Source organism: Gasterosteus aculeatus, chromosome 5 (genome assembly GCF_964276395.1).
Source record: "Gasterosteus aculeatus chromosome 5, fGasAcu3.hap1.1, whole genome shotgun sequence".
Lineage (NCBI taxonomy): Eukaryota > Metazoa > Chordata > Actinopteri > Perciformes > Gasterosteidae > Gasterosteus > Gasterosteus aculeatus.
In genome coordinates, this window is record NC_135692.1 from 13,363,204 (window position 1) to 13,377,949 (window position 14,746).

At 47.0% G+C, this 14,746-nt stretch overlaps 1 protein-coding gene across 1 annotated transcript in view; it reads left to right on the plus strand.

The window, feature by feature from the left end:
- Positions 1-238: 238 nt before the first annotated feature.
- The window catches only part of atrnl1b (attractin-like 1b), a 45,135-nt gene continuing 30,627 nt past the window's right edge, over positions 239-14,746 (plus strand). The window contains exons 1-17 of the mRNA XM_040175887.2: positions 239-2,985; positions 5,182-5,265; positions 5,415-5,528; positions 5,610-5,738; positions 6,004-6,212; positions 6,947-7,121; positions 7,546-7,633; positions 7,910-8,171; positions 8,500-8,683; positions 8,773-8,927; positions 9,039-9,123; positions 9,279-9,493; positions 9,789-9,907; positions 10,026-10,158; positions 10,953-11,140; positions 12,238-12,451; positions 12,550-12,741. Coding sequence (XP_040031821.2) covers positions 2,744-2,985; positions 5,182-5,265; positions 5,415-5,528; positions 5,610-5,738; positions 6,004-6,212; positions 6,947-7,121; positions 7,546-7,633; positions 7,910-8,171; positions 8,500-8,683; positions 8,773-8,927; positions 9,039-9,123; positions 9,279-9,493; positions 9,789-9,907; positions 10,026-10,158; positions 10,953-11,140; positions 12,238-12,451; positions 12,550-12,741 — 2,788 coding nt within the window. The 5' untranslated portion in view covers positions 239-2,743. The remainder of the gene's footprint in view (positions 2,986-5,181; positions 5,266-5,414; positions 5,529-5,609; positions 5,739-6,003; positions 6,213-6,946; positions 7,122-7,545; positions 7,634-7,909; positions 8,172-8,499; positions 8,684-8,772; positions 8,928-9,038; positions 9,124-9,278; positions 9,494-9,788; positions 9,908-10,025; positions 10,159-10,952; positions 11,141-12,237; positions 12,452-12,549; positions 12,742-14,746) is intronic.

The window sequence follows — 14,746 nt, forward strand, 5'->3', positions numbered from 1 at the left end:
TGCACCACGGAGGTTCCCGTGCACCTGACTAAACGTCAACAGGTTCTCCCGTGGCTTAAGTAGGAGAATGTTAAGTCAAAGTGGGATAATATTGTGTTTGGTTCAGCAGCCCTCAGTGGGAAATAAAGGGAGGTTTTCAAAGTCTGTGCGGATGAGTCGTGTGAGAGCGGACAAAACGTTGAGGCGATAGCTTTTGTGAAGGCTTAAATCTTTCCTGCCTGGCAGGTTGTGTTTGGGGAGAACTGAGGCTGGTTTTAGATGTCTGGTGTCTTTATGAGATCAAGGAGAGGACGTGTTTCGATGACTCTCCAAACACGCCCAAAAGAAACACATCGCCTTGCTTCTTTCTCACTATCCGTGAGTCATTTTGTCTTAAACATTGGAGGATTTGGTCAGTAAAGTCAGTGTGTACACACGGTCAATAACAATTATCTATATTATGTAAAGTCCCAACATCAGGGGTTGCATTTGTAAAGTCTTTAGATGACTTTTGGAGCTGAATATAAGTAGACGAATCCAGCCGTGACACAGAAAACGTCTGTATCCCGCGCGTGACATCACCGTGTGTCACAATGACTAACACTAGTTGTTCCATTAGTTGTTATCACTGCGTCTGCAATGCTGAATTGTCTTTAGTCTATGGAGAGACTGGTTTCAATTTACAAAAAGAGCTGAGCTGAGAAATATTTAATCATGAAATGATCCAAAACATAATTTTAAGATGAACCGTCCCATTAAATGATTTTAAAAGTAGTTTTTTCTTTCCTCCCCTCCTCTTATTCTTGTATTTCTTCCTACAGAGTCTGCGTTGATTTGAAACTTAATTGCTTAGTTGCTGCAACATCGCCGCCTAGAGGCGTAGATCGAGAAGTGTGGACGGCTCCAGATAAACGGTTAATGAATGAGCAATTATTGCTTACTTAAAATTTAACGATGACTTTTCTGTTATTTAAAGTCATTATTTATTGTAACAAAATAGAGAAGATGAAAAACTCCCTTTTTGCCGTGTCTACTGTAAGCCGGGGTCCATTCGCAGGTGTTTCACATCTGTATGACAAACACAAATATTTGCCTTAACCCCCGCTGCTTCACCAAATATGACCCCGGCAGCAGGCCGCACTCTGACAAGCCTCATCTCACAGCCAGATAAGTGGTCTCTCAGAGCGACACACTGCATCTGATGTCAGAGCACAGTGACGGCGAGAGGCTTTATTAAAAGGCGCCCGACTCTCCTTGACCCGGCCACTGAATTTCTCACCAGAAATTTGTGTCGAGTAGGCCTACTGAAATTTCGTGAGATGTGCCAGGACGTCAAGTGCGATGCCAACATCATTTCCACGGGAAAATTTACATGTAAAATCATCATCCAAATGCGGAGGCAGAAGTTCAGCCTTTGCTTTGGTTCAGCAGGGTAATCGTAGCTTAAGAACCATGAGGGTGACTTTCATTAGTAGTGTTAATGAACATTACACCTTTTACCAGCCTCACTTTCATACCACAGGGTACATTGTTCAATGCTTTGATGTTATTTTAAAAAGAGTGATATAGAGTTTTAAAAAGTGATATAACTAAATAATAATAACAATGTATGTAAGACTGGAGGGCTAAATACTGAGAAGTGACCTTTGCTTGTAAGATATTAACACTTCAAGGTCAAAGAACAAAGACAAAATGTCACAAAGGGTGTTCAATTATCAAAAGCCTGTGAGCGTGCGTTTGGAAAACCGTTGACCTCAAAAAGACGCATCCAGCTTTTAAATGCCGCATAGAACCGCTCAGGGTTTGTCTTCGCGACGCTGTCCCTTTAAATAACACTGGTGTTTACTACGCATGCGCAGCCCGTGTTTAGTTTTCTCCAACCTGAGGATCTGACTGATGTGCCGCTGCGCTAGCAAACCCATCGGGGCCGGTTTCTCGTCCTCTTTTTGAGAGCAACAGCGGGGGCTTTTTTGTGTTTCATTCTCTTTCCTTCCTCAGCGGGGAATACGAGGAAACAGCGTACTGCTGTCAGCGAAGGCCACGTTTAAAGGCGTTCATATTCTTTTTTTTTTGTTTTGCTGCCGGGGGGAATAGACCAGTGGGGATCAACAACAGTTTAAAGTACTTGCTCAATCCGTCTCCCCCCACCCCTCCTCCCACTCCCGACCCCCACCTCCCAGTAGGCAAGAAAAAAAGCGCTTTCCAGTTCTCCCATCACACCACATCCATGTTGACTGCGGCAGCCTTTTTACCGGGTCCAGGTCCGACTACAACGCCGCGACACCGTCGTTCTCCCGCGGCGAAGATCCGGCTAAATTTGTGAAGCGGGACCGTCGCGCGTCGCCACATAACAACCCCCTACCCCGGTGTCCGGTTCTGGAGGTCTGTTTACGCGTTAAAATGGCTGCTGAGATGGCATTCGGACGGGAGAGAGGGTCCGGATTCAACGACAGTAACGTGTCGTTACTCCGCCGAGGCCAAACGGCCAATTAGCTACGCATGCTAAGACGGTACATGCTAAGCTAGTCGCGAGTTAGCCCGCTCAGTTAGCTCAATTTAATGCTCGCCTCGAGGGCTAACCGTTTGCGTTTTCCTAGCACACAAGCGCAGCTTAGCCGGGATGCAGATATGCGCAATATTCCGCTAAATATGCGGGACTTCTAAGGGAAACAGCGTGAGTAACCGACACCCTCCTCCCCCCTCAAAACAAAAAAAAAAGCAGACGTAACGGGCCCCGCTCTTTGGTCGAACCCTGGCCATTAAAATGCATCCGGGGACGGAACTGTTCATTGTCGGAGCCAGACCCGCCGCCCGCGGCGACCTGGGGGGCATCAACAGATACCTGGTGGCCTACGTCCTGCTCTTCTACTTCGTGCTGGTCACCCACGCGACCCCGCAGAAGCCCTGCGACAAGAACTGCCTCTCTGGGAAATGTGTCAACGGGTCCTGCGTGTGCGATCGAGGATGGGTCGGGGACCAGTGCCAGCACTGCCAGGGGAGGTTCAAGTAAGTGCCGCTTCGGACCAGGTTGCTGCCGGATGGGTTGCGTTTGTGAATGAGCAAAAAAAAAAACGGTCTCAAGTGACAAAGACAATAACTGCTTTTTGCCCTCCATCATCATCATCGACGAAGCCTCTACTGACCTGTTATTAATGAGAGTTCTGAATGGATTCATCACTAGCCAAAGCTTTGATGATAGGGAAATCAAGCAAATCAATCATGTTATATTTGCTGGTTGTTATTTTCATCATGGTTTGATCTATAACATTTTAGAAAAGGGTCCATCGTAATGTCCTAAAACCCAAAGTGACTCATTCAATGTACTTGTCCAAAACCACCAATATAACGTCTTCGCCCGTAGCCTTGTTCAGTCAATTGGATGTTTGTGATTTATGCGTTTTCTTTAGATAATGCATTACCCCGCATGTCTGATGTTTTGTGAGTAAAGGGATGATTGTCTTGACTAAGTGAGTGATGAACCAGAAAATCAGGACTCTGACGTATACTGTTACAGTTACTTACAGCCTGATACGATTACATTGACTCCAATTAAAATCCTTAAAATAATCATTTTCCAAAGTCGTTTAGAGGAAAATTCTGCAACCAATTGATTCAGCCTTGCTGCCTACATGGTGCTGATGCGTAGTGTTGGAATAAATTGGAAGAACATGCGGGTGCAAGACATGTCGACCCCACATTTGTTGCATTTAGTTAACAATTGGGTGCACATAGGTAACAGGGTAATACTGTAAGAATAAACGTCCAACTGCTCTGTAATGATATCTTGAGCGAGACTCCCTTGACAGGATCATTCTAATGGCTTTCCAGTCCACCTGAGGTGCTGCAGAAGCGCTTCGATCACAGTGATTACCGCTGGCCGTGATGTGGGTGAGGGTTCGAAGGGGTTGTCGTCAGCAGCAGGGAACGAGCTAGAGACAAACAGCCGTAAAATGTCCCATCTGTCAGTGGAATGAGGAACTGCATCACGGTTAATACGCGGTCAGGTAAACATTGCTGCATAAAAGACCTGTGGCTTCCATAAAAAAAAGAAAGAAAAAGCGTTACGATAAATCCTATTTCCAAAGGTACAGGGTTGCGTATTATTTGTAATGTCTGATTTTAAATGGAGAGGGACCGGACTTGGTAGGCAACCTTGCGCCACTACAAAAAAACCCTCAAAATTGAAAGTAATGTCGTACATCAAACGGACATGAAAGGTAATAAATTCAGTGCCTGTGTTACTCTGACCTCTTATCAGAGCCGCTGTGTGTTTTTGTGAAGCTCGCAGAGTCAGAAATAAAAAAACCAAGGCTCTCTGCCTGTCTGTAAAGACGGGGACATTATCAACTGACAGATTCATAGAGTGTTGTCCCAACTTTGACATCCAAATGAGGTTCTTTATCAAAGAGTCATCCGTCTAGAAAATGCCTCACTGTGTCGAGACTATAGTTTGTGCTTATTTGTCTCCTCTTATCGCTCTTCCTTGTGATTCATTTCGATTCATCCCGGGTGTACTTCATTTGGGCTGTCAAGCTTTCTGCCATCTTCCATGCTGGTGATTTAATCATTTATTAGTTTTTCATTATTTCTGGTTCATAATCAATCACTCTTCATTTGTTCTTTTTTTTTTTTCTTCTAGTACCTCCAATGTCTTCATTTCCTATTAACCTTTATATTTAATTATGTCTTATGCCGTTGGGGATAATAATGGCAAATAATAGACAGAAAGGGTTGAAGGCTTGATATAAATTATTCACAAGGTGCCACCACATTTTAGTCTGCTTCTTTTTCCCGATGTGGGTAAATAACCTGTTGGACTTGAACCTTCTGGTCTGCAAAATGTTTCGCATTGCATTCACAGAAAGGAGCAGACGACCCTTTTTAAGAGGCAGATGATTGAATTGTTTTATTCATGATTGAATAGATTTGACCCAATATACGGACATATACATTTTAATCTCCGAATGTGACGTTGACATATTCACAAATTCGATGATCGCTTTTGGTCAAAGATCGGACCACATCTACTTCCATGGCCTTAACTGCTGACGGCCCAAAAATACAGTGTAGCTCATTTATTCTTGGACTCGCACTTTCTGCCATCGCAGTCTGGATTTAAGGTCCACGTCTCTCTCGTGACTCCACATATCCGACAAAGGGGAATCGTGCTCTGACTGTGCCGTCGTCTGCGTCATCTTTCAGGTTGACGGAGCCCTCGGGATACCTCACCGATGGTCCCATCAACTACAAGTTCAAAACAAAGTGCACCTGGCTCATCGAGGGCTAGTGAGTACTTCAGTAAATTGAATTATCATGAACTCATTGATGCAATGAAAATGAGCCGACGTCGCCGTCAGATAAAGTGTTCTGTTATGTTTCTAAACCTGCGGCGACACCGAAAATGATCTAAACGTTTTCCACTGTTTCCTCCGCAGTCCAAATGCGGTTCTTCGGTTGAGATTTAACCACTTTGCCACAGAATGTGGTTGGGACCACATGTACGTCTATGACGGAGACTCGATATATGCCCCCCTGGTTGCCGTGTTCAGGTGAGAGCGTTTTAATACGTGCGTTATTGGCTGAGGTGCTGAGAAACTGGTGCCAATGAATTTTCTGCGCTTGTTTGACAGCGGCCTCATCGTGCCTGAGATCAGAGGAAACGAGACGGTTCCTGAGGTTGAGACCACTTCGGGCTACGCGCTGCTACATTTCTTCAGCGACGCGGCCTACAACTTGACCGGCTTTGAAATATTTTACTCGTAAGTAATCCGGTTTGATCTTAAACTACGAGAACAACATGACGCGATAGAACGCTTTGTCCTTTCCGAACATTGCGGTTTGGCTTCAGCCACCTGTGGGAAATACATTTTCCAGGCTTTTATTGATTTGACACATGTGGAGTTTGTCAGGCCCGTTGACTTCTGCTCCCTGATTGTTGGTAAAATGCTTGCAAAATGCAAAAAAAAACCCCACAGTTAATTTTGATTGACCTGCTCACTCTTTTTTCCTGTCCCTTCTGCCCAGGGTCAACTCTTGCCCCAACAACTGCTCCGGCCACGGGAAGTGCACCCCCGGCAACTCTGCCGCCAGCCGAGTGTACTGTGAATGCGACAAGTACTGGAAAGGCGAGGCCTGCGACATCCCGTACTGCAGGAACAACTGCGGCAGCCCCGACCACGGCTACTGCGACCTGACCGGAGAGAAGCTGTGTGTCTGCAACGACAGCTGGCAAGGTAACACCCCGATCCCAAACAATGGCTCCATCCCATTACAATATCTAACTGCTCTTTCCAATTCCCCACCCCCCCCGTTTACATTAGTGGAATAATAATGATCAGATTGTTTTTTGTAGATAACCGCGACAAAATATTTGAAACGTGAAGAAAGAAAAACTGATTCATGGCGTGTAGGATATGATTCATCTGGATTGTAAAACGCCGCCGCTCCTCCCGTGTCTGCTGCGGCGAGTGATGTCGGAAGATGTAATGGAGGCGGTGTCAGCAGACGAGCACAAGCCGCTGTGTTGTTTTGTGTCATGATGCTGATGGGTAGCGCGCCAACATGAGCCGCCGGCCGGGGAGAAACAACGCTTTCATGTGATCAAACCTGACACCGTCATTAGCATGTGGCATGTATCATTAGCGCGTTGTCATTTTCTTTGGAGCACGGCGTTCATTCTCACTCCGTCTAATGTGATCACACCTCCCTGCCCGTTCGCGTTTGGTTCGGTGGTCGTGCTTTCGTTCAGGTTTGAGCTCGCCATGTTTGCTCTTCAAAGTTTCCCCCGAGCAGGAACAGCAGTCCGTCCCTGAGAGAGATTCAGCGTCGGATAAACGCAGCGCTTTGTTTGAACAAAGAGAAGTTTTTAATGTGAAAGAAATGTCGTGCGGTGAACTTGGGTGACATTCTCGCCGCGCTTTCGTTGTGCGCCTCGGGCTGAAACTTGTCTCTGGCCGTTGCCTTGCAGGGCCGGACTGCTCGCTGACGGTGCCTTCGACCGAGTCCTTCTGGGTGATACCAAACGTCAAGCCCTTCGGCACGTCGCTCGCCAGGGCTTCCCAGAAGGCCGTGGTGCATGAAAAGGTCATGTGGGTGGTGGGTGGATACACCTTCAACTACAGCTCCTTCCAGATGATTCTAAAGTAAGTCGTAGCATAGCGTTTCCACAGGGCATTTATTTACATGTTTCACAGCAATGGAGGGATTTTTAATTTGACTAAAAGCCCCCCTCCAGTCTGCATGATGTCCTGAACACGCATGAACACTTTGGATTATAATCCAAGCAAACAACACTCAGATTAAGTGCGGAGAAGGTCCTCCTTGTCCCGTGAGAAATCAATAACCCAGTGTACGGCGAGCGCGAGACTTCCGGTTTCAATGGTGTGTTTTATGAATGTAGTGGGTGGTGCATTCACTTAGCTAAATTGAGAAACACCAATACCCTCTGTGACTGGAAGAATAAAGCGCTGCCCGTAGCAGCATGAGGCAAACGGCTTCCCTTTTTAATAAATGTGCTTAATGTGTTTTCCCAATGCGTTTAGAGTGTAATGTTTTGTTGCTCTGCAGCTACAACCTGGAGAGCGGCATCTGGAACACGGTTCCCATCAACAGTGGCCCTCTGCCAAGATACGGCCACTCACTTGCTGCCTACCAGGTAAACGCTCACACACCGAGATTCAACTTTCCCTGTCCCAAAAGGGAAACCACATGAATCGCTTTGAAATAGGAAGGGCACATTTTTAGTATTGAAAATAACCCTCAATGTCTTTAAACACAAAGCTTAAAGCAAGCCTATTTAATAAACTTAGCAAGCTGTATGACTACGGATTTCAAAAAAAAAAAATGTTGTTCGAAAACCTCAAAAAAGCAATTATCTTCTTCTCTGCGTCTGGTTCCACTTGCTTGAACACGCAACTCTTTCTCTTTCCAGGATGACATCTATATGTTTGGTGGGAAACTGGAGGCCGGCTGGGGCAACGTGACGGACGAGCTGTGGGCGTTCAACGTACCCAGTCGCACGTGGCAGCGGAGAAACCCCGCGGTTGGCCCGCCGGCCCAGGCTCAGATCTTCGCCGTGGAGGGTCACTCGGCCCACTGCGTTCTGCTGGAGGATGGCGAGGCCCTTATGCTGGTCATCTTTGGCTACTCGCCCATCTACAGCCATATCAGCAACGTTCAGGAGTACAACCTGAGTGAGTCGCAGCACTGCACACATTGTTTCTCACTTATATCAGCGGACCAGATTTGAAAGTCCCTCCCATCGCATGACTTCATGTAGATCGTAGGAACAGGTAGCATGGGACCTTTTACTTTGATACATTGCAGCTTTTATTGTAAGTGATATGAATATATGAATTGTGTTGTTTTTATCACACGTGTGCTTGATTCCAAGTATGGTTGTGGTTTAAAAAGCAGGCATTTCAACAAAAAAAAAAGACATTAGAAAAGTTTGTACTACGGTTGCTAAGGACGTTGTCTTTCTCCTGCCTTTATCGCGCCCTATACACGTGTCCTCGTCAGGGTCCAACACGTGGCTGGTGGCGGAGACGAAAGGCGCCGTTCCCCAGGGAGGTTACGGCCACAGCAGCACGTACGACGGCGCCAGCGGCAGCGTGTTTGTTCACGGGGGCTACAAGGCGCTGCCCGCCAAAAAATACGGCCTCGTCGACGACCTCTACCGCTACGACGTCAACACCCGGACGTGGTAAACCCAACGCGCCCTGACTGCGCGCTCGTGTCTGTGCACGCGGCAGGTAAGCGCGTCCATTAACACTTGTCCTGCGTGTGCTCCAGGTTCATCCTGAGGGAGAGCGGCTTCCCGCGGTACTTGCACTCGGCCGCGCTGCTCAGCGGCACGCTGCTCGTCTTTGGCGGGAACACGCACAACGACTCGTCCCTCAGCAACGGCGCCAAGTGTTTCTCCGCCGACTTCCTCGCCTACGACATCGGTAGGCGTCTCGTAGCATCCTGGACACCATTTTGAACGTTCGCCCACCCCCCACGAGCACAAAGTCAAACCCAATGCTCCCTGACGCCTTCTTCCCCGTGCTCTTCCTCAGCTTGTGATGAGTGGCGGCTCCTGCCTAAACCCGACCTGCACAGGGACGTCAACCGCTATGGTCACTCTGCTGTGGTCAGCAACGGGTGAGTCTCTCTGAAAACAAAATGCTTCAGAACACGCTCCCTGTGGCTGCTTGAGGCCTCAATATCACTTTCCCTTTTTATTATGTTGTTTTTGCCAAGTTTGTCTTAGTCGACGTCTCCCCTCGTTGACCGTCTGCTGGCCGGTTTTCTTGCAGGTCCATGTATGTGTTCGGGGGCTTCTCCGGCGTGCTGCTCAACGACGTGCTCGTTTACCGCCCCCCCAGCTGTCGGGCCTTCTCGGCGGAGGAAGCGTGTGTGAACGCCGGGCCGGGGGTCCGCTGCATCTGGAGTGGAGGCCGCTGTCTCCCCTGGGAACCCAGCATGGCTAACGGCAGCCTTGGTCCCGCCCCGTTCTGCCCCACGAAAGCTGGTGAGAGAGACAGACATCCAAGATTTTTTGGGGTGTTCATTAGCGCTTTAATTTCTGGTAGATTCCTGCTTCATACAAAGCGGATCTGTGACACCACAGTAATTCAGCCTCTCAGCTATTCTGAATGACTTGATATTTTTATCGTCGACATTCGAGCTTAGTTAGATACAGTTTCATACCTTATTCCCTTGGAACTATTTCCATCTATTAAAAATTAAATAGTGTTTATATATTCAAAAAAATGGTATGCTTTTGGACCATATGCACACTCACCACTGCTGTTCTTCATCTTCAGTCACGGTGGACGAGCGGTGCTACCGGTTCTCCGACTGCGCCACCTGTACAGCCAACACCAACGGATGCCAATGGTGTGATGACAAGAAGTGCCTCTCCGCCTCCAGCAACTGCACCTCAGTGAGTGGCCCACCAGGGGGCGACGGAGCACTTCTGCTCTTCTGAAACATTAGCGGCGAAACGCTCTTTGCCGCCCTGTCACTTCTATTTTCTTTTTTTTTTTCCTCTTCATCTGTAGAACGTGAGGAACTTCACCGAGTGTCCGGTGCGGAACGAGCACGTGTGCAGCAAGCTCGCTAATTGCAAGAGCTGCTCGCTGAATGTCAACTGTCAGTGGGATCAGAATCAGTCCGTGTGTCACGCTTCGCCGGGTGAGACGGACACCCGAAACACCAGCGCATTTCCATAAACACAAACGCACAACATCTGATTGAACGGTTTGGGTTCAGATCGGGCACAATCGATGATGCTGTATCTGTAACGCTTACTGTTTACGTGATCTCCTTGGTGCTATGGGTAGAGTCTTTCTCTGCGGGTTAGCACCTCATAACAGAGTAGGCACTTATGTTGCCAGATAATGTTGGGTCGACTGTAATGAATGCCCCCACTGAGACTGTGACCCGAAAGGGAATATTTAAACAGATTTACATTAAGTTGAGGATTTGTACAGTGTACTGTAAACAACATTTTGTTATTTGCAGGGATGTACTTTTCAAGCTGTCATCCCAATGTTGTTTATCAGTTCTGGCAGATTATTAAGTTTACCTCTCACCCTCCCGAATGTTGACTCAGACGGAGTCTGAAGAATTGTTTGCAGTCGCTTCATAATTTCACTTGGTGAAGCCTTGTCGCCTGAGGGCTTGTTGCAGCAGTGGAAGCTGCACACACACACAGCGTCTGTGTGTGTGTGTGTGTGTGTGTGTGTGTGTGTGTGTTTTATTCCTGGAACGGTGTCTTGGCACAATTCTTGTGTTCAAAATGGATACATGCATCTAAATGACAACCACTATATTTCAATAAGAAGCAATAATTTACTAGTAATTTGGCTTTCAAAAACAATCTAATATCTAATGTACCTTTTTATTGTTCTTAACGTGGTAGCGTGATTGTAGTAGCGCGTGGTTGAAAACGTCCTTCTCTTTCTTTCTTTCTTTCTTTCTTCCAGCCCAGCAGTGCAGTGAGGGATGGAGCCAGGTGGGGGAAGCCTGCCTGAGGATCAACTCCAGCCACAAGAGCTACGACAACGCCCAACACTACTGCAAAAACCTCAACGGGAACATCGCTTCACTCACCACCTCCAAACAAGTGGACTTTGTGCTCGAGGAATTGGAGAAGCTCCAGCAACGAGACAAGGTGAATATACATTTAACATGTGTGTGTATATATATATATATATATCTTTCTATCAATTTATCATCAGAAGCCGGCTGATGGGTGTGTGGCGTTCAGCTGACAGAGGAGAACAGGGAGTGATTTTCTGCTCATCGAGCCTGTCAGTAGCTCTGATGACTTATGTATTCTGAGATGATTTTCTCCTGATGAAAGCTCTGCTGTCCCGTCTGATTGCGGCTCTGCCTTTTTAGCTCGTGCAATTTGTGACTTTTTGTGACTAAACCATTGTCCCCCCTCAAATTGCTCAAATTGTTTCCACTTTGCGCAACCTACGCGCTTTGTTTTTGACTGTGATGCAATTACAACTCGACAACAATTCCACGCTTGAGTTTCTGAGATACAAACACGACTATGCTAAGCCGCCCCTCGCTCAGTTTTGTTTTGCCGTATTGGAAATAGTGAAGCCTTTTTGTAAAACCGCCACAGCTTCTTCTCTCCGTTTTGGCCACATGCTCTCTGTCTGTGGGCTCAGCCTGCTTTCACTTTAATCCAGAGTCGTGAAATTCCTTCCACCCAATAAGCACCCATATATGAACACATTAACGCAGTATTTGTGATGCAAATTCGGAATGTGTCCGACCCGTACTGTGATACGCCGCAACTAGAGATGTCGGCCCAGCAACGCAGTTGACCACGGCGCATTAATCAATCGTCCCAACAGCATCATGATTGAAGTGTCGCCATCCTTTAACGGGAAATGAGCATTTAAACTGCTCATCTGGCCAGAGCTGCACACCCACCACACGCTGAAAGATCCTGCTCTATTCCTTAGCACATCTTTTGTTGTCATGCTGCCGGACTGAAATGTGCCTGTTTTGTTCCAAACCGAATCGTGGCACGCTATTCATTTCCCATCATTGTTCCATTACGTTACAAGACACATCCTGAGGGCGAAGAAGTAATCACCTCTCCAGACGTTTATTAGCATTCTTGGTCCCTCAGTGTAAATGGCACGCTGGAGCTGAAAGCGCGTGGTCCGGCGTTGTGATACGAAATCTTCCATCCGTGACCCTGTTAAGGCCTTTTTGCGTGTTTAGCCTCTCGCTCCGTCTCCACAGCGGCTGTCCCCCTGGGTGGGCCTGAGGAAAATCAACGTGTCGTACTGGGGTTGGGAGGACATGTCTCCCTTCACCAACAGCAGCCTGCGCTGGCTGCCCGGCGAGCCCAGCGACTCCGGTTTCTGCGCGTACCTGGAGGAGCCGCAGGTGTCCGGCCTCAGGGCCAATCCGTGCACGGCCGCGGCCCGCGGCCTCATCTGTGAGAAGGCCACCGGTGAGAGACGCTGGCGCGTGTGTACAAAATGAATTAAAGAGGAAAAACCATAGGATCTGTAGTCTGAGTACCTTCCTCTCCTTCTGTTACCTGTCCAGGAAACCCCAATCAGAGTACCCGGCCTGCCTGTAAGAAGCCCTGCTCGCTGCACACCAACTGTGCCAACTGCACCAGCCAGGCCATGGAGTGCATGTGGTGCGGCAGCACGCAGCGCTGCGTCGACTCGACCACCTACGTCATCTCGTTCCCCTACGGCCAGTGTCTGGAGTGGCAGACTTTGGACTGTGTGGGTAAGGGCCTTCTTTACCAAACATAATCCCCAGGAGCACTTTTTGAGTCTGCGGTCCGGCATGAAAGCGGTCAGAAGCTTTCAGTTGGTCTTCAACGTTCATCAACTGCAGGAAAATAGGGGAAGGCGTTTGTGTCAGTGAAAAATGGTGTCAGTTCCCTGTGATTGGCTATGGTAGCTTTAAAAAAAAAAAAAAAATCTTTTTAATGTGTATGTATTAGACCCAACTGTTATATATTCCCCTGTTGACCCCGATGCTGCGGAGGGACTATCACTGTTAGCTCGTCGTAAGAGGATCAAACGTAGTCTCTTAGAAGCCTACAAAACACAGAAGGAATGGCTGCACGTACGGTATAATGTGTGTAAAAAAATATGAGCAAATCTCAGGCCATCCCAATTTTTTAACCATTTATTGCCGCAGTTGTGTGAGATTGTAAAAAACAAATTTAGGGAGTGTGCAATAAATTTGCGTTAGCTGGTGTTGTGAGATGTTCTGCACTCTTTTTTGGCTTTTTTGGCTTGAAGGACAAAAAGGGTGTCCTATAAATTCTTTGTACCGGTACTTTCTTCCTTTTTTGCTCTCTCCGACTTTCACGTTGGCTTTAAAGGATTCAACCAGCACTTGAGTCTGGAATTACCTCGCTTACTTTATTCCTTTCCTGGCAGTGCACAGAGGCTTTCTTGACGCATGCTCAGCACACATGTACTTCAAACCAAACATAAATGGCCCATTTGGGCTTTGAAAATGAAATCTGACATTGTAACAAAAGTTTTTTTTTTTTTTTTTGTGGTAATTTACTCTCAGCTGGTAGTTTGTTTATTTGCTATTGAGAAGAGCCCTTTCTAACCGTGGTTCTAGCTATCTGACTTCTACCTCACCATAAAAGTAGCGATCCAGAATTTCTCCCAGATCAAACGCGTCGGCCTCGCGTCTCTCCTGTGAATCCGTCTCCCCGAAGCTGCACGTCCTTCAGACAGAATTTTAAACGCGCACGGTCGAGTTGACTTTCTCTGTTTTCCTCGGGGCTTGATTGGCTCTTTGATAGCAGCGCTGGCCTGGAGGGGCGGGGGGGGGGGGGGGGGCTACAATGGCTCAACTGTACTGGACAATTGTTCAGATAGTTGCTTCAATGTTTTAGTCTTTTTGGGGAGTTTTTTATGCCAAAAACGCAAATACAGTTTATTGATCAGAAACTGGTGTCTGATCCGTCACCAATACGACACCCAAAGCTCGGGTATCTCAGTGGGACGGAGAAAAGATGGGAGAGGAGCACCTCTGATTAATGATGATTGATTAATTCATTAATCTGTGACTTCTGGGCTGTCGGTGTGAGGATGTTGCTTTGGGTTCTGGGAAGTTATGATTGTTAATTCACACTTAAAAAAACAAAAAAACAAAAAACAAAAATTATAACGCAAATTAACCAATTGTGAAGATGCAACCCTTTTCTTTTATTGTTGTTTTTTCTTTCATTGCCAACATCTTTCTGTATTGCGGCCATCGCATTATTCCCAAGTATGCTTTGGGCTTTCAATCTAGAATTCATTGTATTTTAAGGCGCCCAGGCTCGACTGCAGTGTAGAAATACTGAAGGTGTTTTTGTTTTAAATCGCTCTGGGCAGTTATCAGACACTGGTTTTATTTTTATGGAGTCTGCTGAACACCAGGCCCCACATTTAGTCATTCGAGCTTGCACGTATTGATTTATTGTCTGGATTTAGTTTTTATGGCGGGTTTTGTGTTTCAAAATGCTTCTTTTTTTTTTTTGTCTTTCGTCCTGCTGCTTGAGTGAGAGATCTGCCACTCGCCAGCAGTCGTCTAAACAAACCTAAATGGCTCTCAGTACTTTGTACTGATTGCTCTCCGCCGTTGCCATGGCTTCACATCCATTAGAGGAATAGCTGTAGATTTGTTTGACATAAACTGAGGTAAAAGCACTTGGTGTTTGTCTCCTTGAAACAGAATGACCCCCCCCACTCCCCCCTTCAAGTGTCTATCTGGCAGA